We start from the raw sequence: 26743 nt of genomic DNA, 5'->3' as shown, positions 1-26743 counted from the left end.
CACAATAGATAACAATATCTTTCATACAACAATAACATCACAAATTTGTATGAAAACACAACATCTCTATAGTAATAATCTGATAATAAAAATTAGCTAATAAAAACAATATCTTAAATATCAAACAGGAAAATAAACGGACTGCGGGATGTCTCAAGTTAATCATTTTTAATTAAAGGATAAGTTCAGCCGTTGCAATTCTTTATATGAAATTCATTTCAATCAAGCTCAACAAATTAACCAGTTGGTTGCGACATTTATAAAGGTAACTTTCTTCTTCTCCACTGTAAACAAAGCAAAGCCATAAGAGTACAAAGATTAGACATTATAACACAAGCGAGTGGTTTTATTCACAAATCATGACATATGATGTCCCGCACTTGTGTTTTAATGGATGTTCAGCATTTTAGAAACAAGTTCTGCATTATGAATATAATATAAAAAAATTCCAACAACTGGTCATCTCCGTTAACTAAGTAAATTAGCATTAGCACTATTAGTCTGAATATGCAAATAAGGCAAGGCAGTGTTTCTCACATTATATCAAATTATATTTTTATATGCTTTGTAGGAGAATCTTCTTTTTAAGTGGAAACTCTATCAAAATTCTTAAGTTTCATAACAATTTACCGCCCCAGTAATTAAAACATTGTAGTGTTTTTTAGGTCTACTTTTCAAATTTGCTGGCCCCCCAAGAAATATTTGTTGTTTATATCTTGCAATGACTATGTAGTTTGTCTTGTCCTCAGGTTTGTCTTGTCGTTTTTCTTTGCATGTAGTGCGGTCCTCCTGCACTTACAATTAACTTCCATGTAACCTAATGGAGAGAAACGATACGTCAGTTCGTCTACTTGAAATCCAACCTTTTCAGTCTTAACTAAAATGTTTATGTGAAGGGTAGGCCAACTCTCTTTAAATATTTTAGTATATTACTAAAGCACCATGGAAATGCAATCTAGGTAAAAATTCATAAAACAATATTCAATAAACAATATTCATAAATATACACATAAAAATGTGCACCAACATCCATATCACAAAACATTTAGTACAAATGAAGCTGGTTCACAAACAGTCAGATCTATAAATAACAGATGGCAAAACTTTAGTAGTAAACCATTGTAAAACACTGCATAAATAGTTATAATACATATAAAACAAGTCTTTCAATCATAAATTAATCACTCATATAGATTTTTAATTCTAACATTTATAAATAAATTGTTTTTATAAATTATAATATAAAAGCATAATTTACATATTACTGTATCCTATTCTTTTACACAATACATAAGGTCAAAAAAAAAAAAAATTATCTGTCTTTACAGTTACCTTTTTAGTCCCGTGGCTAAGTGGGTAAGACGCTAGCTCGCTAGCATGGAGGTCGGGTGTTCGATCCCTGCATTGGCCGAGAAAGTTCATCCATATTTTCCGGCGTGGTTCTCCCTTGTCAGTGATGCAGGACGGAGGGGCTGACAAGGGAAGCTGTCTAGTCGTTCGGATGGGACAAAAAACCGAGGTCCCGTGTACACATTGGCAGTTGGAATTCGATATAAGAGTAGGCCGTAGTGCCGCTGTCCGGGCAAAATTTCCCTCATAGCACACTGTATGGCGTATGCCCGTCTTCATTAGCCCAGGTTAGGAGCAGAACAGTAGGACGTTAAACTCCATTTCATTTCATTTTTGGTCCAAATTGCTGACCCTGAAATATTTTTTTCTCATTTCCCAGGAATTATAAATATTTCATGGGTCGGTTTTCTGCAGAGACTGAACTTTCAGTATTATAACAGTCTAAATTGGCATTATTTTACAGTTCATCTGTCTAATGAATCTTGAAAAGCTAGGAAATAAATAATAAACACTTTACAGTAGCTATTAAAACTTACATAACAAAGGCTGTAGACTGCAAGTATCTATGTAGTTGATTAAAAAATTAATTTATTAGTTCACTTAAAGATACAATATGGGAGATTAGATAAAGAGCTGGCAGTTCTCACTATAATAGTTAAAAACAAGATACTGTAAAGCGAATTTGCTGAAAATTTCAGTCAAATTGATCCACTCTGAACCGAGATTTTAGCAATTGAACGAATTTTTCGCCTAGCCTCGATCATCATTACTAAAGTCGGTACGATAAAAAACATAGTCTTGATTATTCATTTCATGATTAAATTATGAATGGAAGTCAAAAAGCAAATAGGAACCTAATCCAATAAACATCGCAGGCTAGCAATGCCACCGAGAGTTGATTATGGTCTGGATAAGTTAATTAATGTCTTATTAATAATTTAGATAACATTTCAGGCCTAAAGAAAAACATGCAATAGGCAGATTTAGCGCTTGCATAATGTATGTTTAATTATATCCATTCTCAACCTTCGAAACCCACAAAAACAAAACGATTTTCCGACTGGTCCTATTTTTTGTGGCCAAGTAACTGTAAACCCAGGTATTTTTTTTTAGTTAGCCAAACGAATAACCCAATATCAAATGGGAACTTTGGCCAAAGCGTATAATATTTTTGACACTGTCATAAGTCTATCTTACACCACTTATGTTCAAAACACACTTTCATCTTCATATAGTTGTGAGGGTGGGGTATTGGGATAGGCCTCATAGGCAAAATAGCCTAGAGCCCATATTCATCCATATTCGACACTGATTAAATCCATGCTATCTAGAGTTAAAGAGACAACAAGAGTAAGTGGGCAAACAAAATTATTTATATTTAAGACAAGCAAATATAATATTTGGCTTTTTTCCTGGCTTGTTATCCCTTTAATCTACCAGATGGAATATACATTGTGGAATATTCCTGGTACACTCTTATCTCCTGAGCTCTGGAATATTCCATGATGGTAAGAATACTTGCAGACTACTGAAAGGAATGAGATCAAACACCACGAACGACTAATTCATAATAATAATATAAACACAGTCTAAAATAATACAATTATTACCACTGTAAAACATGTATTACAATTTCATTTTAATGTCTATTCTATGAGACATTTCCTGTTGTCTCTAAAACTTAAAAGGTATGTTCTGTATCTTGGGTAGGTGTACAGTATATTCTAATTGGGGGGTTACTCACAGCATCGTTAACTCTTGATTGGTCAATATTATCATCATTTCCAACTATCTCTTCTGAATTGTCTATCAAATTGTTAACAGCACACCCTTGCTGCGGTGTGCTACTTATATCAGTAACAGATATGGTGATTGGTGTACTTGTATTTTCTGTTTGGTTCTGACTTTGGTCCTGATTAATTAGATTGGTATCTTCATTTTGACTGGTCACATTAGAGGTGTGGTTAGAGCAAGGGTAAATACTGTGTGCACATGGGAAGGTGAAATGGTTACTCACACATGCACGATGAACTGTCTGATGAGGAGAACAAGGTGAGCAGGAAGGGGGCGTATGAGAACAGCTACAACAGTGATTTACACAACATGGGGATTGCTGAATATGACACTGACTAGCATTTGAATAATGACTTTCACTTTGGTCTTGACCTTGACCTTGGCTAGCATTGCTATGGAGATGACAGGCTAATGATTGGAGGCCTTGGTGGCTAGGCAACTGATTTTGGTTTACAGAACAACAAGTGTGTGACATGCTACATGAATGGGTCATGTGTGGTGTCGTATTAGGGGAGCTTGAATTAACACAAGCTGGTTGACTAGGACTACAGCTTGAATTAACACAAGCTGGTTGACTAGGACTACAAGAGACACAGACATGACAGGATATTTGATGCGGGGATGGAGAAATGTGGTTGTGAGACAGACAAACAGGAGAATGACAAGATGGTACATAACCAGGCAGATTAGATGTCAAGAAAATATCTTCGTACTTCGGGACAGGACTTCGTCTACCACTGATAGCTTCATATTTCGGAAGATGAAGAGTAAAGTTATTTCCATTGGATAAGATTGCGTCTATATATGGTGGAGGAGGCTCATCCTGATTTTGTGGAGAGTATGGACGATAGGTTGAGCTATTTCCCTCTGCTATTTCACTATATGTCGGTGGTGCATAATTCTCCATTACCGAACACCTGTTTAATAGAAAAGAAATGAAATAAGTAACTTACCTTAAAATAATTGTTAACGATATCTAAGTTTCTTGTGTATTATAACATTGTACATTATAATTTACTACAGTACATTCTCATAATTGTTAACGATATCCAAATTTCTTGTATAGATAGTATAAAATTGGACAGTACCACAGTACATTCTCACTCTACATGATCTTTCTAGATCAGTGGTTATCAGATCAGTAGGGGAAACCTACTAAATAAATTCTACCAAAAAGATAGGTTGCCAGGCAACAAAACATATGCCCACAGCAGCTAAGTCGTCCCGGCAGTCAACAAGGGTTGTTGCATATTTTTTGGGGTCAGTAATGAAAACAATTACAACACACTAAAATAAGATTAAAAAGAATAACCCATCCAGTAATTACTAGAAATCATTAGAATTTTTTTGGGATTGTCTCATGACCTTAAACATTGTGTATAAATTTATATTAACATTAGCTTCTAGCATGTGCACAAGATTTCTCAAGTAATCAAGGACCATAACTCTGGCAGTAATTATTGGAACTCTAGCATGTGCACAAGAGTTCTCAAGTTATCAAGGGCCATAAATATGGCAGTAATTATCGGAAATTGTTGACAATCAATAGGATTCTCATGACCTTAAACACTGTGTATAAATTTAAAGTCTATCAGATAGTAACTTTAACCTCTAGATACCGTAATTTAATTATTCTCAAGTCATAAATTTGCCCCATTTAAAACACTTCAGGAATTTCTTTTTGAGGTTTTCATCTCCAGATCATCATAAAATTTTCAAGGTTCCCTCTTAATTAGTGTAAACAAAAAACAGTCAGCACAAGTCAATGTCACATGAAATATGTAAAAACTAACCTATTCGATTGGCTGCTATCTACATCCAGTGGATCCATGATTACCGTAACAGCTCCCAGTCCATCATTATGATCAACTACCACGGCTCGTAATGTGCCTTGTCCTATTGGTCCAAGCTACAACAATATTAATTAAACAATAAATCAATAATTGAATGTCAAGTGAACTATTTAATTAAACATTAACATTTAGAATTCTTCAAAATCCCCAATGTTAAAAGATCGTTATTTTGTCAAATACCTGATACTTATATATACATGTATGTATATATAATGTAATGGGCTATTTATAAGTTATGTTATCAATAGTACCAGATCAAAATTTTGTTTGCACAGGTCTTCTGCTTGTCTGATTACTGTTTCAGTGTAGCCTACTGGAGCAGAGCTGAAAATTTGGTCAAATACAATTTTAGGTGAATTGTTGCATGCGCCAATTTTCAAACATTTCTATTTTACATTCTCAAGTCTTGTGAAGGATTTAGTGGTGTAGTTATAAATGCCCTCTGCTACAGTACCTCCACTGTTACTGGTCAAAGAGAATTACTAATAATAGTGAATGTGACGTGTTCAGGAAGTTCCCGAATCAGATAATTAATTTTTATATGCCCATATTTTCATGTGAGAAACTTCCAATCAATAGAAACAGGAAACAAATGGGATCAATTTTGACTAAGTCAAAATGATGCATTTGATTTTCAGATAAGTTTATATACAATAATTAAATAATACAAAATAACAAAAAAAACATTGTTTTATCCAACGTTTCATCAGAAAAAATACCAACTTCTTCAGGGATATAGAGAATCTCCTACGAGGATATCAAAAAAGACGAGTAGGAGATTTTATTTATCACCCAATCCCGTCTTACATGCACGAATAAATAAATATAATTCTTTGCTATAGATTTTACTTTTACTGAACCTGATACATTACAGCGTAGTGATACATCATTTTTTGACAGCAATTCAACCATTGCAAAGTCCTTTATATTGACCCAGTGTTTCCATCATGATCAATTAAATAAAAATAGTTCATTTTTAATAAAAAAAGAAGTTACTTTTAATACAAAAAGAAGTTACTTTTAATACAAAATGAACTGTTCTTTGAAAATAAAAATAAGTAGTTCCTTTTAACTGACCAATCAAATTCATGTAAAGCGATATCTCCTAAGGAGTAGATTATGAAATTTATCACACAAGCGATATCTACAGTAGAATGTATTATTGGGTGATAAAAAGAACTCTATACAAAATGACTGGAAGTCAATTATGATGTTGATGTATATTATCGTGCCCCTGTTCGTCCGTTCACATTTTGATTGTGGACACTCTACAGGTCACAAATTTTATCCGATTTTGACTTAAAATAAAGTTTTTATCAGTTTGTATCAGACCACAACTTCATGGATTATGACCCCTGACCGTACAAAAAACATATTTTTAGGGGTCACGATTTTGACGAAACTTAAAATTTTGATTTGATTTTAAAAACTGTTCAAATATATCACTGTTGATCTATAATTACGGTTGAGTTTGAATTTGGTGAAAATCAGACTCAGTCTGACCTGATATAATGGCCACTCCCCTTTATACAAATGGTAGAAGAAGCATGTAATACCAGTGGACCTTCTAGGTCACAATGTTTATCCTTTTGATATTGACACCAATCTGATTAAAACACAGATCCTATTTCGTCCCTGGCACGACCTTCCAGTACAGCCGGTCAGATCTTCATGTAGTGTAGGCAATCAGAAGTATAAAAAAAACGAAACGAAATATAGATCTGTTTTTTAATCAGATTATGACACATGTTGGACTATAACATCCTGGACTATTCCATTGATTGTACGAAAAATCACTTTTTTGGCTTGTTCTTAGTCCATCTCTTGCAAAATGTGGGTGTATCTTGCCTGGCAATTGCTTGTTTCTAGTTCTACACCTATAGATTACCTGAAGTCTATTACGGTTATGTTTTCTAGCCAGAAAAAACTGTCGTGTACAGATCAGCATCAGTATTAGAGCCAATATAATCAATAACGGTCCAATCACTATCTTACCACCAAACACATCGTTAAATCCTGAAGAAAAAAAAAATACATTGCCAGTAAACAAAACTAAAAACCACAAGCATTTTACTATAGAGTTCTTAATGAAACATATCCTTAGTAATTCAGAAGAAGTTGAAACTCTTATCATTATTACCATCTGAATTTCCAATTCTCTTTTAGAATCCGTAAGTTTTTCCTGGTTTTTGGTATTTCATCAAGAAATGTTTACTACATAAAATGACACAAGATGTCGTCTTAGTAAGACTGACATAAAATGACTATCACAAAATTTAACCCTTTTGCATATAATTAATTGAAGCCACTGATTCATATTTGCCTTTTTCAGAAAATATCAAATTTTTCGTGCCTTAATTCAAACTTAAAGTAGCTAGTCTCTAACTCAATGTCATCCAAAATCTTCGACATTGAAACCACGATTTATTTGTCGGTTTAAATCAACATTGGTGTTGTGATCTTACCGGGAAAAGATGGCCTTCTGATATCCAATATTTAAAACAAAATAAACATTTTACAATTGGTACACGAATCGTGTACCATAATGCGTTTCAGTGCTATTTGTAATAAGGGACTCAAAAAACGAGGCTAGGCATATTCCACAAGTCATGTCAAACGGTGACGCTATATTCTTATCTGGAGAGCAATCCCAATAAATAATATCGATGTAGACTGGAATAACCAGACGTATTTCGCCCAACCTAACTGATTTAAAAATTACAGTAAAAACAGAAACGTTTGAATGTAAATCAATTTATATACATTCATGTTACATTATTGTATGCGTTGCGACCCATTTGTGTCAATTTCTAAGTCCCAAATATTAGTGACTTAGCTCCTTTAAATGTAAAAGAACCCTTGGCAGTTTGAATAAGAGTAGTCCATAGAGCCACTGTTCGAGCAATATTTCCCTCATATCATAGCACTCTGTATGGCGTACAATATGCCAGTCTTCATTAGCCCAGTCTGAGCAGAAGTGATGGATGTTATTGTTAAGCCTAATTTTATATCTTACATGGACCAGAATTACAGATTCACAAGCATGTTAAATACCAGTAGTCAAATTACAATAGTCGTAATAATTGTAACACTAAATAACTAACTTACCAAACCATGTTAGAAAACTTCCCACCAACAACAAGACTCCAGCCACTACAATAAACAATGGTCCTCTAGGACTTGGTGCCTTGTCATGGGGACTGGAAAATGATGAAGTTACAAATGTCCTCAGGGTGGTGGGTCGTCGGTGTTGTGGGACACGGATATGAGAAGTATGAAACATTCTTTTTCTCTATCTCATTACACAGATGTTTCCTTAAATAAATCCACCATGTAGATTAATGAAGTCAATCAAGCCAGATTGAGTAATTAATAATTACTATAGGTGTTTAACACTAAGAAGGGTTCATCAGTTAATTGCTAATCTATCCTGCCTATTATCAGATCAAGATAAGTAATAGTTATACACCCAGTACAGTCAATATATTTTGGAATTCTGAATATGATTTACAATATCTATTGATCTCCGATAAGGCATATTCCCAGTCAGACGTTTGCCAACTCGCTTAGGACATGTTCGGCATAAATGGAAGAAACAACTAGCATCCGTGGGGTTAAGGATTATTTACTAGTAGGCTACATCTGAAGTGAAATTCATATTGTTTTTTTTTATGGATGAAGGTGTAAGCTACATGTATGGGTCATGTTAAATTCTTTCTTCCAAAAATGGGTGAAAACTGAAGCCCTATTATAGTATTGCAAATGTGGAATATTAAACACTTCAAAGCCAACATATAATCAAAGGCTATTTGAGTTATATATTTTGAGTAGACATAAACAATATGCATGACATTGCATGATATTAGTTTATACCACTCTACATATAAATGTATAAAATTGGGCTTAATAAAGACCAATATTGAAAAATAAGGGCATTTCTAGTAGATCTACTTAATTAAAGTCTGTCTCTGCAGGTAGGCCTACCAATATTTTGGGTTTTATGATGAAATTGAAAACAAACATGTAAAACCATCCATCTAAAACTCAATAGTTGTCAGGGAAAATATCCAGTCTGTAGCCTATTGATTTTAGGCCGACGTTTAACAAACTAATACTAAACGCTAACAATCACAATTCCCGGTGCCCATTAGCACTGCAGCAATTGAGACAGTATGAGTGAGGCCTGCAATATCCTAATCGTTTCAAAGCACAAATCTGATGATAATGTAACGTGGTCGTATTTTATGTAAATAACAGGCTACTCACCACAGACACTTCAAATGACTAAAATTTCAGAACAACAATGTCTGACATTAGGGTAGTTTTCTCAAGGCATATTGTACGGTCAGTTAATGATGACACTATTCAAGATAAAAATCAGATAAAAAATGACATTTCTGTGTTTGTTTATTCAGAAAGAAGCAGGTGCCCTCTAGTGCTCTACGGCTAAGGGGAGATAATTCTTATTAATTATTTTTAAAGCTCATTATTTAGTGTATCGATTGACAAGGATTCACTTTAATATGTAGAAAAACGTAATATTAAACAAGAAAACTTAAATTATATTATTTTAATGCTATTATTAATAGATCAGATGAAAACAGATCAGACTAGAAAAGTAAGCCGGGTGGGAGATAACTCCGTAGCAACCTCAATAAACAAGATGGCTTCCACAAGTGTGGAATTTTATCAAAAGCAGAATGAACTCCGAGATTCAATGAAAAGGAGGTAAAAGACATTTGATTTTAAAAGTCAGTCTTCAACATATACCTTGCCTGTGGTGACAGTAAGGAATAGCTAATAATAAAGACAATATCTTTCAAACTCTGGCACTACTGCACTTCCGTAACACCTTTTTTGTTGTTGGCCAGGTCTACTCTCCGTCAGCGTCAGTCCGTGGTCGTGTAGAGACTTGATTGAAATTTGCAGGGGGTGTTTAGGGTGGCTAATTATGAACCCACGCCAAACCCCTTTATCTCATACCAAATATTGATATACCCATGGACCTTATGATATACCGAACCCAAACTCTGGTCACTCTTCTTGTCCTTGAATTGAATTCGTTGACACCCTCTTGAACCTTTCAGGAGAAAACTTCTATACCGTTACTACTAATACTACGGCGGTATAGAGCTACCTTTCTAAATTCTAAATCTTAAATTAAAACTAGGCCCTATTCTAATCGGTGCCAGTTCGGCCTAACTCGTCTCCACAGTTAAGTCGCCCACAAGGTATTGGTTAGTTGTGCACATGTAGATGACTCATTGGTTGTTGATTATTATTACTACAAAATTAATATAGCGTCCCTTTCACAGATGCGTTCAAGGGCACTTTACAGTGTACCAAAACATACATTCAAAAAGTAAATTACATCAAAAATGTTAAAAATGCATTAAATTAAATAAACAATTATTTCTAAAAATACATGACAATATGATACAAGAAAGACAACAGACAAAATAATATTTGTTAAAATTTGTTATAAGCTGTTAAAAATAAGAATGTTTTAATTAGTCTGTTTCTTTTAAGATTAACTAGGGATGATGACATTCGAATATTAATGGGTAATTCCATAAAATAGGTGTTTGATAACTAAAAGAATGTGCCCCGTAACTATAAAGGTTTACAATATTTTGCTTTAAAAGTAATTTATCAGATGAAGGTAGGGTTCTGTCTGGGGTATATATTTCTAAAAGTTCAGAATTGTAATGCAGTAGCTGCGTATTGTTTGTTGATTGCCGTTATGATTTAGACACGCCATCCATTTATGTTTAGACAGCATTTTGGCTCGATATGAAATCTGAATATAAATCAGGGATTAAACATGCCATTCCTTGACGATTCGCTAAATTTAACTTACTGCAAGTTTAATTACTGAACGGTCTCATATGAAATTTGAGTATATATTGATTGTAAAATTTGGAATACCCGGTATTCGATCGTAAAATTGGACATTCATTACCCTCAGTAATTGTTACTGATTTATTTCGTAAGTTCTATTTGAAATCTGCAAATAATTACTATTCCAAATGTGTTCATGTTGTGTGTGCGAAGGCTGTGTGTCCGTGACAAGAGACAGATGTATCCGGGGCCATTCGTAAGCATCCACTGCGCTGTACAATCCCGGTCCTTCAAACTTCACTCAAAATGAAAACAAATATGGATGTATTGATAAGTCTGCCAATTCATGTCATGAAAATTATATTCCTACTCATATCAAACACTATGAAAACCAAGTAAATACGATGATAAAGTATCACTCAGTACACTTAATTGTAATTACTATGAATACTTTTCGTATCCCTAACATAAACAATGCCATGTGGACGAGTCACTCAAAGATATTTTTATATTTGTGCATACTAAACTTTCTGTGTGGATGAGTTTGCATGTGGACGAGTTAAATGGCATTCATTCCAATTGAGCTAGAATGTTGAGACTTGGTGTAGATGTTCGTAAGGTGAATGTCTTGACTGAGTTCGATGATGATCATTTACTCCTAAGGTTACACAGAGATTAAATGAAATGAAATGGGGTTTAACGGTCCTACTGTTCTGCTCCTATATACTGGGCTAATGAAGACGGGCATATGCCATACAGTGTGCTATGAGGGAAATTTTGCCCAGGCAGAGGCACTATCGCCTACTCTTATATCGAATTCCAACTGCCAAGGGATTTTTTACGTGCATTCCAATGTATACCTGGGACCTCGGTTTTTCGTCTCATCCAAAGGACTAGACAGCCGTCCTTGTCAGGCCCTCCGCCCTGCATCACTGACAAGGGGGAACCATGCCGGAAAATCTGGATGAACTTTCTCAGCCAATGCAGGGATCGAACACCCGACCTCCAGGCTAGCGAGCCAGCGTCTTACCCACTTAGCCACGTGATCCCCACACAGAGATTAAGCCACTTGATAATTATTTTTGCTGATGCTTTGGAACATGATATAACTTTGATTAAATGATAGGCTAGGCTAGAGTATGGTGAAACTTTTTGTAGGCCTGTACCTTCCTTACATCAATACTGTACTTAGACCATGACCATTTCTGCTGAGGTTAAAGCAGAGAGAGAACCAGTTTGATTATAAATTTTTTTTCAACACAATAAATATGCAAGTAATTATTAATGAGTGTCATCAATTTATTTTGGGGTTTGAAGCATGGCACATCAGCTTCACAGTTGGCTTGTTTTTCTGATATTACGATCCATCAGTTGGCTATATTTGATTTTGCATTACATATGCCGTTCCATAAATCCTATATGTTTAAAAATATATTTTACAGTGAAGAGGAGAGACACGGATTAGAGAATCAAATCAAGACATATTTTAAATCTGATCAGAGAGTGTAAGTAAATTCCATATCTTTCCTATTTATTATTAGGAAAACACTTGTAAACAGAACTGGTCACTAAAAAGTAGCCTACATGAACCTGTTGCTATAGCTACAAATATTTGGGTGATTACAGAATCTGTCCAACATTTTCTAACACAATACGTGTCCCTCACCTGGATGTTCATCAAGACATGGCTTTTGTTTCAGTCATATCAGTCTTGATTGCTTGACAGTAAAATTGACCATCTGAAGAACTTTATGCCACAAACTTAGCATTCATAGAATTTTAACCTTGAGACACCACAATACAATTAAATTTATAGTATTAATGTGTTAAAACACTTAAAAATATACTTCGCTATTGGGATAATGATGCAGATAATTATAATATTCTTTGAAAAAAATGTCTGATCTAAGGTATTTAACACACTAACATATATATTTATGGTATAACAATTACTGGTTTATTAACATGCAACGTTTCGACGATGATACTCTCGTCTTTATCAAGCGTATACTGAAACATGTCAACCCTTTACCCCAGCATATACCTCTCACTTCATCAATACAGAATACAACTCGTACACATTGCTAAATACCAAATTAATCCATTTATACACCACAAGTTATGTTGATTTTACATCAGTAATTAATCACGATAATGAATTTTTGAAACACGATAATTCGAATTATCACGATAATTTACTCCCAGCGATAATCCATGATATCCAGATAATTTATTTTCCCAATATCATGAGAAATCGCAATAATTCTTTTTAGTATCGTTGCTATATTATGCCTTAGTATGTAAATGTTTATATTGAAGGCAAGACAGCTCAGCTCGTATCATTGGATGAACAAATTCACTGTACAATCAGATGCTTAAATTCTTGTTTTTTCCAGAGCTAAGTTAAAAGCTGTTCGTTTAAATAATTACTGGAAAAAACTGTGTGACGATGAAAAGAGAAGCAAAGAAAGAAATGCTCAGTTATTACGAGAATTTGAGCGAATTGATTCACATCTCTCATCTATGGGAGCCCGTACTGAAAAACTACAATTTTTAAAGGTAAGCTATATCTATGTGTAGCAGTATTGCACTATTAAATTCGTAAAAATAAGCCTAGGTCTACTCAAGTCTGAAAATATTCTATTTGTCACAGGCTATGTCAGGCAAATTTTCAGGCTTTAATTTGTGATTCCTCTGGTGCCCGCCATTTTGCCAGTCACAAATTATTTGTCATAATAAATGGAGGTACCACCAGTTCAATTAGTTTGGTACCTACTTAATTTAGCAAATATTGTGCCTTTGTGATTAATGAAAATTCTTTTAATAGAAACAGTATGAAGAAACTATTGAGAGAAAATATCCTAATTGGCGTCAACTTGCTTGTCCTACACTTGAACTTACCAATCAACAGACAACACAGCCACAAGTATGTATATTTTTAGCATGAAGGATCGGGAAATAAAACTCCTGTATTTCTATTGGAGGGCAGTATTTTTATATGCCCACATTTTCATGTGGACTTATATTGTCTTCGCCCCTTTATGTCCGAACATCCGTTTGTGGACAATTGACAGGTCATAATTTTTATCCAATTTTGATGAAACTTGAAATATAGTTTTATATCCCAAAGATCTTGGTTTCATTCGATATTGGCATGTATTGGATCGTAACTTCATTGGTTATGGCCCCTGATTGTACAAGAAATGGTTGTCATTAGCTTGTGGACACTCAAAATTTTTATCCGATTTTGATGAAACCTAATATGTATGTCTATATCCCAAAGATCTCGGTTCCTTTTGATATTGGGGGGTTGGATGGCCGAATGGTTAGCACGCGCGCGCTGTTTCATACGGTCTGTCATTGAGTCAAGTGGCGGGGTTTCGATTCCCCAGTTGTATGTGGCAAGGAGTAGGGTCGCCTGTCCAACCTCGTGGGTTTTCTCCGGGTCCTCCGGTTTCCTCCCACTGCTAAAGACCCCTACGCGCATGCAAATTATTGAAATAAAATTTAACCATTGTTCTCTGTCCATCTCTTGCGAGATGTGGTTGTATCTTTTAAGTTGCATGGCAACCGCTTGCTGATCATATTTTTGATAAGATATATGTATAGGTTTATGTTGATATTTAGAGTTAATTTGTCCTATAGTGGTTTTTTGGTTATCAGATTATTTACGCAAAGATCTGTAGTTAGGAGTCCAAAGATCTGTAGTTAGGAGTCCAAAGATCTGTAGGTAGGAGTCCAAGATCTGAGGTAGTAGTCCAAAGATCTGTAGGTAGTAGTCCAAAGATCTGTAGTTAGGAGTCCAAAGATCTGTAATTAGGGGTCTAAAGATCTGTAATTAGGGGTCCAAAGATCTGTAGTTAGGGGTCCAAATAGTCCAAGGATCTGTAGTTAGCCGGGTCCAAAGATCTGTAGTTAGGGATCCAAAGAATGGACATGAAGTAGAATACAACTTTATAAACTACCAGTCAATAAAACAACCATGCCAACAATGGGCTGTTTTATATCTCAACTCAAAATATACTTGTTTCAAAATACTCATCTGTAAATAATCCGTGATTATAACAACCAGTAGCACCTTTAGAAACTGTTCTTCAGTATAAATGACGATATTATTATTAAATAGTAAGTGCAGAGGGAACACACTACACACAAGAATAAACAAAAAATATAAATTCAAGTGAATGGTTCTTGGGGACCAGCCGTAATTGTCTATATTATATAAGTAATGATAGGCATCATTCAGCCATGTTGACATGTGATAGAAACTTCTTCCTGTATATTTTTATGTGTTTATCCCTGTTTACTTGATTGGTCATGTTATACTTTTGCATGGATGGCAAACATTGTTAGCGCTTCCAATGGATGAAGAAAAAGACCAAAATTTCATTCATATTATGTGTGAAGACAACTTTATTGTGACATCATAGCAGTAACACATGACAGGAAGTGGCTGCACTTGATTAGTGAATGCAAGCTCTGTGACTGTGTTGTACTTAATTAACAAGTTAAGTTACTCATACAAAATACAACAGGTCACTAGTGTCGGTCAGACTCAACTCAATTATTATGAATTATAAAGTTATTAAATTCTTTATTTTATAAGTTGCTTAATAACCCACTATATGTCTTGTCTGGATAATCATATGTTTTTCTTTATAGCAGACAGAGAATAAAACACCGCAGTCTGGAGGTAAGATATGAAAAATTGATAATTAAAATACAGATTTTATTCTGATTTTATAGAGCAGTGTCGACATTTATTATTCCTGCTTTTAATAGAGCAGTGTATTATTAAATAACATTAGAAATATTTCTTAGACCCAAGTCCATAGAACAGTAGGACGTTAAACCCCATTTCATTTAATTCCTCAAGTCCATACTATCGCTCCTATTACCGTTAAACAAAAGAATTATATATCTTATATAGAGATTCATAATAACCGACCTTCTGCCAGTTGTATTAATGGTGTTATGCTTGAACACCATAAATTAGTTGTATCGTCAATCAATAATTACATGATTTGGAGTCAGTGTTAGTACCCGGTAAATCATGTTTCACTTGTTAATATCACAAGAAAATTAGGATATCACATAAATTGGGATTCCATAGTACAGTAGGTTCAGTGACCTTCACCTTACCTTGGTCATCATACATAGTCATTACACAGAGATATACCTAGAAGCAGGGGGTCACATGGCTAAGTGGGTAAGATGCTGGCTCTCTAGCCTGGAGGTCGGGTGTTTGATCCCTGCATTGGCCGAGAAAGTTCATCCAGATTTTCCGGCATGGTTTATCCTTGTCAGTGATGCAGGACGGAGGGCATGACAAGGACAGCTGTCTAGTCGTTTGGATGGGACGAAAAACCAAGGTCCTGTGCACGTAAAAGATCCATTGGCAGTTGGAATTCGATATAAGAGTAGGCTGTAGCGCCGCTGCCCCGGGCAAAATTTCCCTCATAGCACACTGTATGGCGTATGCCCGTCTACATTAGCCCAGTTTAGGAGCAAAACAGTAGGACGTTAAACCCCATTCCATTTCATTTATACCTAGAACCATTAATTGGATTGGAAACACATTATGAAGCGATTTCGTTCAGTGAAACTGCCCCTTTAAGTCTTTTTTAGTCTGTATTTGATATTTGATGCAAGACTAGATAAGAATGAAGGAATCACTATATTGAATGTTTACTGATTACCGTAACATGAGGGCAAAATTATGAGAATAGGATTACAGTAGTGGAGCATTGCTGTAATAATTAAATTTTGTTTACTTTTGTTTCTCCACAAGTAGCACCATCAAACCAATCCACACCTCACCATTACAGTCAACAAAATCCAAACCAAGAATCAACACAATCAAAACATTGGACATCCCAACATTCATCACCATATAAACAAGCAGATGTACCTCAAGTACCTCAAGAGTCAAGTCCAGCGAGAGTTTCACCTACATTTACAGAAACTGGAAGTGGCGTAAAAAAATTATCAAGAGTCGAGGAAGTTGATATCCAACCTGTCCAGAATGTTACAATACAAAAAATACAAAGTCCAACAGGCCAGAAATCAGGTGAGACTGATAAAAGATTAATTCTATATGAAATATTCAAAATAAACATAGACAATTAAGTAACACTATAGTTACACAGTTCTATTGTTGTACTCTCTATTAAAGACACAGGTCTGCGTAGTCTTTTACCTACAAATGGTCGCCAAATAAGATTTAAGGTTTTTTCTGTCCATAATATCAACATGATACAACAGAAGCATATTAAAATTCTGAAAATTTTTTATCACAAATTTCCCATTTATGTTCCGAGTTATGAAATCTTGTTAACACATTACAGAATAGAGTTGTGGATGGAATGTATTAAAACACAGAGAGATTGTTCATTAGAGTAAGATAAGGCAGAAACTTATTGTATTCCAAAAATTTCAGATTGGTTGTGTATCGTCTGAAATTCTATATCCGTCATATATTCTAGATTGAAGCTTCAATATTTACTAGGGGTTGGAGCCACAGTGGCTCTCTAATCTGGAGGTCCTGTCTTCGATCCCTGTGTTGACTGAGAAAGTTCGTCTGGATTTACAGCCGTGTTTTCCGCTTGTCAGTGGTGCAAGGGACAACATAGTCATTTGGATGGGCCAAAAAGCTGAGGTGTCGTGTACACATTGGCGCACTTTGTAAAACAACCCTTGACAGTTGGAATTTGATGTAAGAATAGACCGTAGTGCAGCTATCTGGGCAAAATTTCTCTCATAGCACACCCCCTATGGCATAGGCGTACGGGAAATTTTTTGACTGGGGGGGCGTTGGTGGTTGGTGCCCAAAAAATGTAGTTAGGTTCTTAGTATGTTACATAATAATAATAAATTCACTGTTAAATTGGACACATTCAAGAACGCAATATTTTTTTATACAACTTTTACAAAGTACAATATTGTGTGCCCAAATTTTCCCAGCATTTGGTGCCCAAAATGGGGGGTGGCCGCCCCCCCCCCCCAGCCCCCCCAGCTCGTACGCCTATGCCCTATGGCGTATGCCTGTATTTATTATTCCAGTCGGTACAGAACAGTAAGATGTTAAACCCTATTTCATTTCATTTCATTTATCAGGACCAATGGAACCTGATGATGACAGTGATATCGGTAGTGACTTGGAACTACCATTAAGTAGTAAAGGACAGAAATCTCCAGCTAAAAAGAGTAGTGAGAAACTAGGAATAGATAACCCAGGTTTACAGGGGACATCAGAAGCTGTGGGGTCCATAGAAACAGAAGTAGCCTCTCACTCTGCTAAGAGGTAACATAAGATAATATTTGTAAATAAAGGGGATTTGTAATATTTTTAAATTATACTGTAAGTAGTAACCAAGTGGAGGTACTTACAACAAGGGAGTCTGGACGTAAGGAACTAACAACAAGGGAGTCTGGACGTAAAGTGCTAGAGGTGTAGCAAGTCATGTGACCGGTTAACACAGGTAGTTTCCTCCACAAAACCTTACAAGCCAGATTGTTCACACATATTTCACAAGTCAAAAATATGTACTATTTTAGTATAAATGCTGGTTTTTATTTCTAAGTAAGTAAGCACATCTGAGTATTAAAAAGACAATTATGAAAATGGACTGGATTGTACTAATAAGACAGAGTTATTATTACTATATATATCTTAGAGAGGTAAAAATGGCAGTACGAAATCGATAGAAACTAATGTGGAAATGGCCATAATTTAAGTTAGAATTGGTCTTTATCAATCATTTTTGGATCAATTTATTTTTATTAAAAGTACTTTTGATTGTGTATGGACAACAAAAACTCTCTATTTAATCTAGCATGCTAGGGTTTTAATATGTATGTTGTAATTGAAGCTTTTCAAAGCCCATGTAGCTTAGCTTTATAATGGAAATATTTTTGACACTAAAGTATGATGTCTTAGAAATAGAATAGCATACCCAGTAGTTATTTTTGTGTAGCCATCTTTGTTGTTGTTATTTAGGTTTATTGAATAATTCTATATACATATATTTCAGTATGAATAAATCTATTAGAGCTGATATGACATTAACTGGTATTATATATTTATTGAAATATGTCCAGGATGATTTTAGAGATGCGTTTTCGTTCGAGGGTTATTACAAGACATCACCACCAGATTCATCTTTACGATCAAATATTATACAGTTAGTATATTTTACTCATTAAATTTGATAGGAGTCGTAATGGCTCTCTAAGCAGGAGGTCACAGGTTCGATCCCGGTGTTAGCCGAGAGAGTGGTGCATGACAAAGATCCTGGCAAGGAATGGCATCTAGTTGTATGGGTAGGACAAAAAAAAACATACACAGGCAGTTAGAATTTGACGAAGAGTAGTTGGAAATTCTCCTCAAAGTACACTACATGCCGGACTATTATCCTAGTTGGTGCAGAAAAGTAAGATGTTAAACCCCATTCATTTCATTTGTCTCGTTTGTGACCCAAAGTAGAAGCGGAGGTAAAACCCCACAATTGGACGAACATTGATCTTGTTGTATTTATTTTGTTCAGTAAAGCGAATAATGGTGAGAATTTATCAACTATTGATGCTAATTTAGTTAGTATGGTTATACTAGAACAACTTACCCTGGTCATTAGACATTTGGTTAATTCTGGTTTACTAACAGACGAAATGTTGATGTCTGATACCTCTAGATTGACAGCAGACACAATAGGGTAAGTAACTCTTGTTAACTTTGTAATTATCTATGTGCTATTGGCAGAAGTTCATTGTTTTTTTCCAATTGCACCTACAGCAAATTGGGCGATTTTTCTAAGCATAAAATCTTTTTATTGGCCGAGATAGTTCCTTAGGATTTTATGTTGTGGCTGTCTGGGCAAAATTTCCCTCCTAGCGCACTGAATGACTTATGCCCATCTTTATTCTTCTAGTATAAAACAAACAGCTCATTGCACCAATAGACTTCCTTATACCACATTTGAAAAGATTATTATATCCAAATACAAACATCAATGTATTTGGCAGTATATAAGTTCAGTGATTGATTTAACAAAAATGTTTTATTTTGTAGATTGCAATTACCATCAGATGCCTGTGATTTGTGGGATTCATTATTCAATCATTTCTCACTCCTGGTGCAGTTTAAAGTCATGGAGCCAAAAGAAGTGGCAGCCGTCTTTGTTCCATGCCTGGTGGCAGATGGATCCCAACATCAACAAAAGGTGATAACCGAAGTTCATTTGATATTTACACAACTCAAATGTTGTTACTGCTTTGATATTCTATCAGTGGATAGTCACATAAAATTACCTGGGGTATCGGTGAATAATCACATTTTATTACTAGAGGTATCTGTGGGTAGTCACATTTTATTACCTGGGATTTCTGTGGATAGTAACATGTTCTTACCAGGGGGTTTCAGTGGAAAGTCACATTTTATTACCTGGGATTTCTGTGGAACGTCACATTTTATTACCTGGGATTTCTGTGGATAGTCACATTTTATTACCTGGGATTTCTGTGGATAGTCACATTTTACTGTTGATAGTCACATTTTATTAGCTGGAAGTTCTGTAGATAGTCACATGTTATACCTGGGATTTCTGTGGATAGTCACATGTTCTTACCTAGGATTTCTGTGGATAGTCACATTTTATTACCTGGGATTATCTGTGGATAGTCACATGTTATACCTGGGGTTTCTGTGGAAAGTCATCAATTTATTCACTGGGGATAGTCACATTTTATTACTAGGTATTTGGTCTTAGTTAAATAACTTTTACTTTCAGGCATTTTCGTTATTGGTTCGTTTATTAGAAGAATTTAATAAAGATGATGGAACAGATGGATCATCTATGGCGTCACCACATCATCAATCACCTGTTAAACATACACCTAGGAGTTATAATGATAACACACAAGATCAGGGTACAGGTCAGCATTCTATAGGTTTAGATAAAAGGATATAGAAATTAAACAGGGTTTAAAACCACAGACAGGTAGTTCACAAAACAATTATAGTCAGTTGTTTAAAACTTTCATTTTTTGCTGTAATCGAGGATGTAATCATTGATATTGTTCAACTATTCACAGCTTTCAAATATGGATGACTGCCTATACACTTATTAATCATTGTTAATGTGAAATCAAACTCTCTTTACTTGGGTCAGTGTTCATTATTATGGACCTGGTTGTCAACAGTGTCATTAGGTCTGTCATTGAGTCAACTGACGTGGTTTCAATTCCCTGGTTGTACGTGACAAGGAGTAGGGTCGCCTGTCCAAAATCGTGGGTTTTCTCCGGGTCCTCTGGTTTCCTCCCACTGCTAAAGACCCTATGGGCAAGTGAATTATTTAAATAAAATTAAACCATATGTTAGACCTGAATTCACCTAGTGTGTGTCGAGTGGACGTTAAACCCCATTTATCTTTCTTTCTCTCTCTGTGGTTGTCAAAAATAGACATTGAGAAGTATATATTTACCCTGAAAACATATCTTGAAGGAATGTTGATGATTCTGCTGCAATTTTTTCTTATCAAAACTTCAGCTGTGGGATCTTTTTATGGGTATTTAGATTAATAGAGTTAATAATAAAACTAATTCTTTTCTTTACTATTTAAAATATAGTTCCACCGTTAAAGTTTGGTAGTTTGATAGACCGACCATTTAGTGATGACGAGTCAACAAGTTTATTTGATCAAACTAATTCTAGAAATCAACCAGCCGTTCCATTGAATGGTAAGTTTTAAATTGACACTCTCCTTTATTTGCATTGAATAACTTGCTGAAGAGCTCTTAGGAAAGGAAAGGAATTTTTGTTCAAATAGCAATATTCATTGACGAGCAAATTTACCGAAGTATCAATGTTTGCTTTTGATGCATCGATGCATAATTTTTATCTAATATCAGCACTAGTTATGGCAAATAGGTGACAAAGATGGCGCCTGATGCACCTTTATATTGCTGTTTGTTTTGTCATCTTTCCAGAAACTGATGCATATAAGAATATGCTATCAGGAACAAGAAATATGACCAATCAAAATAATGCAGAGGAAGAAGAAGACACAGACGATGATGTTGAGAAACAATTTGCATCTGTATTATCGCCACGAACAACCAAATCATCAGTTCTTTCGCCCAGAAGAAAAAAAGATGGAGGAAATATATTCACTCCGAGAAGTTCCCATGATTCCATTCCATCTGCACGCAGTTCAAAAGGGTGAGTGCACATGTATCTCATAATGTTGTAACATGGCACAAAGGTCAACAGGAAACCTCGTAACCTTTGCGGATGTTGGGTTGGGCGAATGGCTTAACGCATCCGAATCAGATCGCAAGGCCTGTCATTGAGTCAAGTGGCATGTTATGTACGTGACAAGGAGTATGGCTGCCTATCAAACCTCCTGGGTTTTCTCTGTGTCCTCTGATTTCCTCCCACTGCTTAAGACCCCTACGCTTAAAGTTGCAATTTCATATTTTTAAGTTATATTTTTAAAATTTATTAAAATAAAGCCATAAAATAGATGGTATCTATAAACAGTCCTACCTTGTTAAAGAATAATCCTATTAATCCTATAATTCACTATTGCCAGTTGAGAAATTGGCAAAAATATCATTTTCATCGACAAATTCAAACGTTTGAAGTTAGCTACTCCATGGTGGAGAATAGAAAACAAGGGAGGTAATTGTGTTATTATTTCCGGTGTAAATGAGTTTTAAGTGTGATCGTATAATTTTAATAGTGAGTTGACAACCTATTAAGCAAAAGACATAGAAATAATTATGTTTTGACTTTCTTAGAAAATATGAAATTGTAACTTTAAGCGAATTATTGAAATAAATAAATGTTTGTCCCAAAATGACAAAGTTTGTGTCCAGTGGATTTTTAACCCCATTTCTTTCTTTCTTGTAACCTTTGTGATCATTCTGCTAAACATCTACTGTGCAAAAACATTTGTCTGATATTTTGCTGGTAACATTAATGATACATTCCCTGGGTCTGGAGCATAACTAGGTCATCTGTTTTTATCTGAACATATATTTCTAATGACAAGGAAAAATATAATTACAATAGGCCTGTGCGAATTGACGTTTCACCCGGAATATATTGGAAATGCCCCAACGCCGTATTCTATGTAAACGATTAGTAATTGAATTACGCTACAAAATTTTGTGGCCATTTTATATCCCCCGTAAGGCATTGCATGGTGTAAGCCCATCTTTATTAGCCCAGTCAGTTCAGAACAGTAGGACGTTAAGCTACATTTCATTTAATGTCATCTATTCTTCTTTTTGTGAGTATTCCATCTTCTCGTGTGATTGTTCTTTAACTCTGTATACATAGCTTTGTTATCTAAAACAATTGGTCATACACTGAAATAAACTGCCTTAATGAAAAGATGGTAGTTTTGTTTTTAATAATGCATTTTATCTTTTGAGATGTTTGCTTTTGTGACTTTTTTTTTATAGTGATATCATTTCTTCTGTCTCTGTTTCATTTTCCTCTGTTCTTGATACATGTACCAACATTCAGTGATGGAGATTTTCTGATAGAAAATAAAGTTACTTCCGGTAAACCAGACGATTTTTCTGATGCCAGTTCTTTCTCTCATGGAGCTTCACCTGTTTATGTCCCCACGGCAATGGATCACAGGTATCCCAGAATGCAATGTTTGATGTGTTGTTGTATTTTCCCTATTTGTTTGGATCCACCTTACATTTTTAATCACCCACTTTTAATCAGCCATTTGTTTTACTGGTTTTTTATACCCCTGTTTATATTATTTGTTCTTGTTCAACCAAATGTTCTGTTCATAATCTGTATATTTTATACACACTTTTTTATTCACCTAACACCAAGGGTTCTCATTCTCACTACCGTCTGTCGGTCTAACCATATCCTACATCTGAATTTGCATTTACAAAACTTAGTATTTAAAGTAGCTAAGTCTCTCTAACTCAATATCATCCAAAACCTTCGACAATGAAAACACAAATTATTTGTCAATTTTATTCAACATTGGTGTTGTGATCTTACCGGAAAAAGATGGGCTTCCGATATCTAATATTCAAGACAAAATAAACATTTTACCATTGGTACACGAATCGTGTACCATAATGCGTTTCAGCGCAATTTGTAGCAAGTGACTCGAAGAACGAGGTTAAACATGTTCCACAAGTCATGTCAAACGGTGACTCCCATTCTTATCTGGAGAACATGCGCAATAAATACTATCGGTGTAGACTAGAATAACCAGACACTAGAGATTGACATTGGATTGAGACTTCTGGCGTATTTCGCTGAACATAACTGCTTTGAAATTAGAGTAAAAACGGAAAGGATTGAATGTAAATCAGTTTATTTACATTCCTATTACATTATCATATACGTTGCGACCCATTTGTGTCAATTTGTAGATCCCAAATATTAGCGATTTAGCTCCTTTAATGTGGCTTAGGCATTGATCAGTCAAAGAAATCATGTTCATTTTAAATTGTGGGGAGCCATTGTGGCTAAGTGAATAAGATGCTGGTTCGCTAGCCTGGAGGTCGCCTGTTCGATCCCTGCATTGGCCGAGAAAGTTTATCAGGATTTTCCGATGTTGCTTCCCCATGTCAGTGGTGCAGGACGGAGGACCTGACAACAACAGCTGTCTATTCATTCGGATGGTACAAAAAAACAGGTCCTGTGTATACATTGGCTTGCATGTAAAAGATCCCTAGGCAGTTGGAATTCGATATAAGAGTAGGCCATAGTGTCGGTGCCCAGGCAAAATTTGCCTCATAGCACACTGTATGGCATGTGCATGTCTTCATTAGTCCAGTCAGAGCAGAACAGTAAGACGTTAAACCCCCATTTTATTTTCATTTTGAACTGAGAGTCGGCCTTATATTTATATTATTAATTTCTTTTCTTCCCATTTGCTAACTATTTACCAGTACAGTACATGTATTTTTGTTCACTCTTGTAATGTTATTTATCTTAAAACTACCTGCTCTAATAGTGTTGTGGAGGGGGGGGGGACGAATGGTTAACATGTATCCTTTGGATCTTAAGGTCTGTCATTGAGTCAAGTGGCATGGTTTCGATTCCGCGCTTGTACCTGACAAGGAGTAGGGTCGGGTCGAATGTCCAAATTTGAAAATTTGTTGCCACTATCAAAATGTATGGTAAAGTTTGTTTACTGTGTTAGGAATTTCCTAACAATGTAAACAAACTTTACCATACATTTTAATCCCATAATAACCTAGTTATATTAAATGGACATCAAAACTCCATTTCATACTCTCTTGTTTGTTTCAGATCTACAATGCCATCAACTGGATCTTATCCTATTCCTAATAAACGACCAGGTAATAATATAGATAAGTTTGGATTGTTAGTTATACAAATATTGTATAAAATAGTTGATTTTAATGTTGATCTACAAAATAAAATATTATCAGTTGATGGTCCATGTTTGCAGGGCAGGATTAATAATGGAGGCTTTTGTGTGAGTGTGACAAACAATGACCAGAATATGCCCCCTTTTATGGAAAAGTGTAATGTGCAAAATAACTATTATACTGTATTTTGTATTATTGAATAGTGTATTGTATTGTGGAGCAATGGAAATTGTAAAACTAAAATACGTATTTTGAACTGCTGACATATGCATTTTGCACCATGAACATTGAAATAATATTGGCAATTAAACCACTTTCCATTCATTTTATTATGATCAGATATTGTCAATGTAATTTTCTATACCTACTGATTTGGCCTCATTAAAGTTTTGTTTGAATATTTTCCAGGTTTACGTATTGGATCTGATCTTGATACAGACACAGAAGGTGATTTTATGCACAAAACTTCTAAAAATAAAACAGAAGACGAGGATGACTTTGACTTCTACAACTGATCAATCTGATTAAAATACAGATCTATATTTCATTTCTTTTTTTTTTGTACTTTCATTGGCCTCTACTACATGAAGATCTGATCGGTTGTAGTGGAAGGTCACGTCAGGGGTCATACGAGCGGCTTTTGACTCTATGACATCAGACATAGAGTAATCAATCAGCATTGGCGTTTTTAGTGGCTTACCCATAGTTCTGTGCACCGCACGCCAAGAGCTCGCTGTGACAGACTGTGCATTAACCAGAAGATCTTAGTGTTGTGAAGACAAGTAAAACGGAATTGAACTATAAAAAAAACGAAACAGGATCAAAAGATCAAAAATTAAATACTAAATTTAAACCATAATGTATCCTGGTCGGGAATATAAATGTAATTGTTATACTACTTGGTAGCCTACCAGTAGTCCAAATATCCTGATCTATCTTTTTGAGAGCTAATTAAAACTACCAGTGCGTGGCATGGCACAGTAAGTAATAGATCTACCAATATGTTATTTGTGATTGACTAAATTAGTAACTATGTATGTAGATATATGATAATTATTTTAATATTTCATTGTAGTATATTAATTTGATAAGATCTACACTGTTTGTTATATTGTACATGCGTCTTTATTTATTTGTAGTTATTTATATCCTGTCTATTTTAATAAAATTATTGTATATTAACAGATGCAGGACGGAGGGCCTGACAAGGACAGCTGTCTAGTCATTCGGATGAGACGAAAAACCGAGGTCCCGTGTACACATTGGCGTGCACGTAAAAGATCCCTTGACAGTTGGAATTCGATATAAGAGTAGGCCGTAGTGCCGCTGTCCGGGCAAAATTTCCCTCATAGCACACTGTATGGCGTATGCCCGTCTTCATTAGCCCAGTTAGGAGCAAAACAGTAGGACGTTAAACCCCATTTCATTTCATTTCATTTTGTATATTAACAGCTAATGAAATAATGTTTTAATTTACTTAGAACATATTGAAAGTGTTATTATAAGTTTATAGGAGATTTGGT

General features: G+C 35.1%; 2 protein-coding genes across 7 annotated transcripts; one reads left to right on the top strand and one right to left on the bottom strand.

Moving 5' to 3' along the window:
• On the bottom strand, positions 1–9842 carry LOC126820980 (uncharacterized). Of its 2 annotated transcripts, none has more exons than XM_050549218.1 (5): positions 9768–9842; positions 8106–8312; positions 6886–7013; positions 4938–5053; positions 1–4061 (listed from the first exon to the last, which is right to left on the bottom strand). In XM_050549218.1, exons 2-5 carry the CDS (start codon positions 8278–8280, stop codon positions 3032–3034), a joined length of 1449 nt encoding a protein of 482 aa, XP_050405175.1. In that variant the 5' UTR covers positions 8281–8312; positions 9768–9842; the 3' UTR covers positions 1–3031. The 2 variants fall into 2 exon arrangements, with proteins under 2 accessions (XP_050405175.1, XP_050405174.1); XM_050549217.1 differs by lacking the exon at positions 9768–9842 and adding an exon at positions 9264–9417.
• On the top strand, positions 9650–26415 carry LOC126820973 (centrosomal protein kizuna). 5 transcript variants are annotated; one of them, XM_050549207.2, is made up of 16 exons: positions 9650–9725; positions 12281–12343; positions 13235–13397; positions 13666–13764; positions 15504–15531; positions 16633–16908; positions 17955–18141; positions 18872–19021; positions 19385–19549; positions 19906–20056; positions 20624–20768; positions 21462–21572; positions 21822–22053; positions 23368–23487; positions 25138–25187; positions 25629–26415. In XM_050549207.2, exons 1-16 carry the CDS (start codon positions 9661–9663, stop codon positions 25733–25735), a joined length of 2112 nt encoding a protein of 703 aa, XP_050405164.1. In that variant the 5' UTR covers positions 9650–9660; the 3' UTR covers positions 25736–26415. The 5 variants fall into 5 exon arrangements, with proteins under 5 accessions (XP_050405164.1, XP_050405162.1, XP_050405161.1 ...); XM_050549205.2 differs by having other exon boundaries at positions 16630–16908; XM_050549204.2 differs by having other exon boundaries at positions 15501–15531; positions 25629–26414.
• The last annotated feature ends 328 nt before the right edge of the window (positions 26416–26743 follow it).

This window comes from Patella vulgata, chromosome 5 (assembly GCF_932274485.2).
Source record: "Patella vulgata chromosome 5, xgPatVulg1.2, whole genome shotgun sequence".
Taxonomy (NCBI): Eukaryota; Metazoa; Mollusca; class Gastropoda; family Patellidae; genus Patella; species Patella vulgata.
The sequence above is the reverse complement of the archived record's forward strand: the minus strand, read 5'-3'. Positions and strand labels throughout refer to the sequence as shown.

Bases quoted from the DNA above. Each gene is read 5' to 3' on its own strand.
- LOC126820980 (XM_050549218.1), bottom strand. From the start codon at position 8,280: ATGTTTCATACTTCTCATATCCGTGTCCCACAACACCGACGACCCACC. The intron at 7,014-8,105 runs GTAAGTTAGTTA...TTTTTTCTTCAG, and splicing joins AAGTTTTCTAACATGGTTTG to GATTTAACGATGTGTTTGGT. The intron at 5,054-6,885 runs GTAATCTATAGG...ATATTGTTGTAG, and splicing joins ATAACCGTAATAGACTTCAG to CTTGGACCAATAGGACAAGG.
- LOC126820973 (XM_050549203.2), top strand. From the start codon at position 9,661: ATGGCTTCCACAAGTGTGGAATTTTATCAAAAGCAGAATGAACTCCGA. The intron at 9,726-12,280 runs GTAAAAGACATT...TATATTTTACAG, and splicing joins CGAGATTCAATGAAAAGGAG to TGAAGAGGAGAGACACGGAT. The intron at 23,488-25,137 runs GTATCCCAGAAT...TGTTTGTTTCAG, and splicing joins CCCACGGCAATGGATCACAG to ATCTACAATGCCATCAACTG.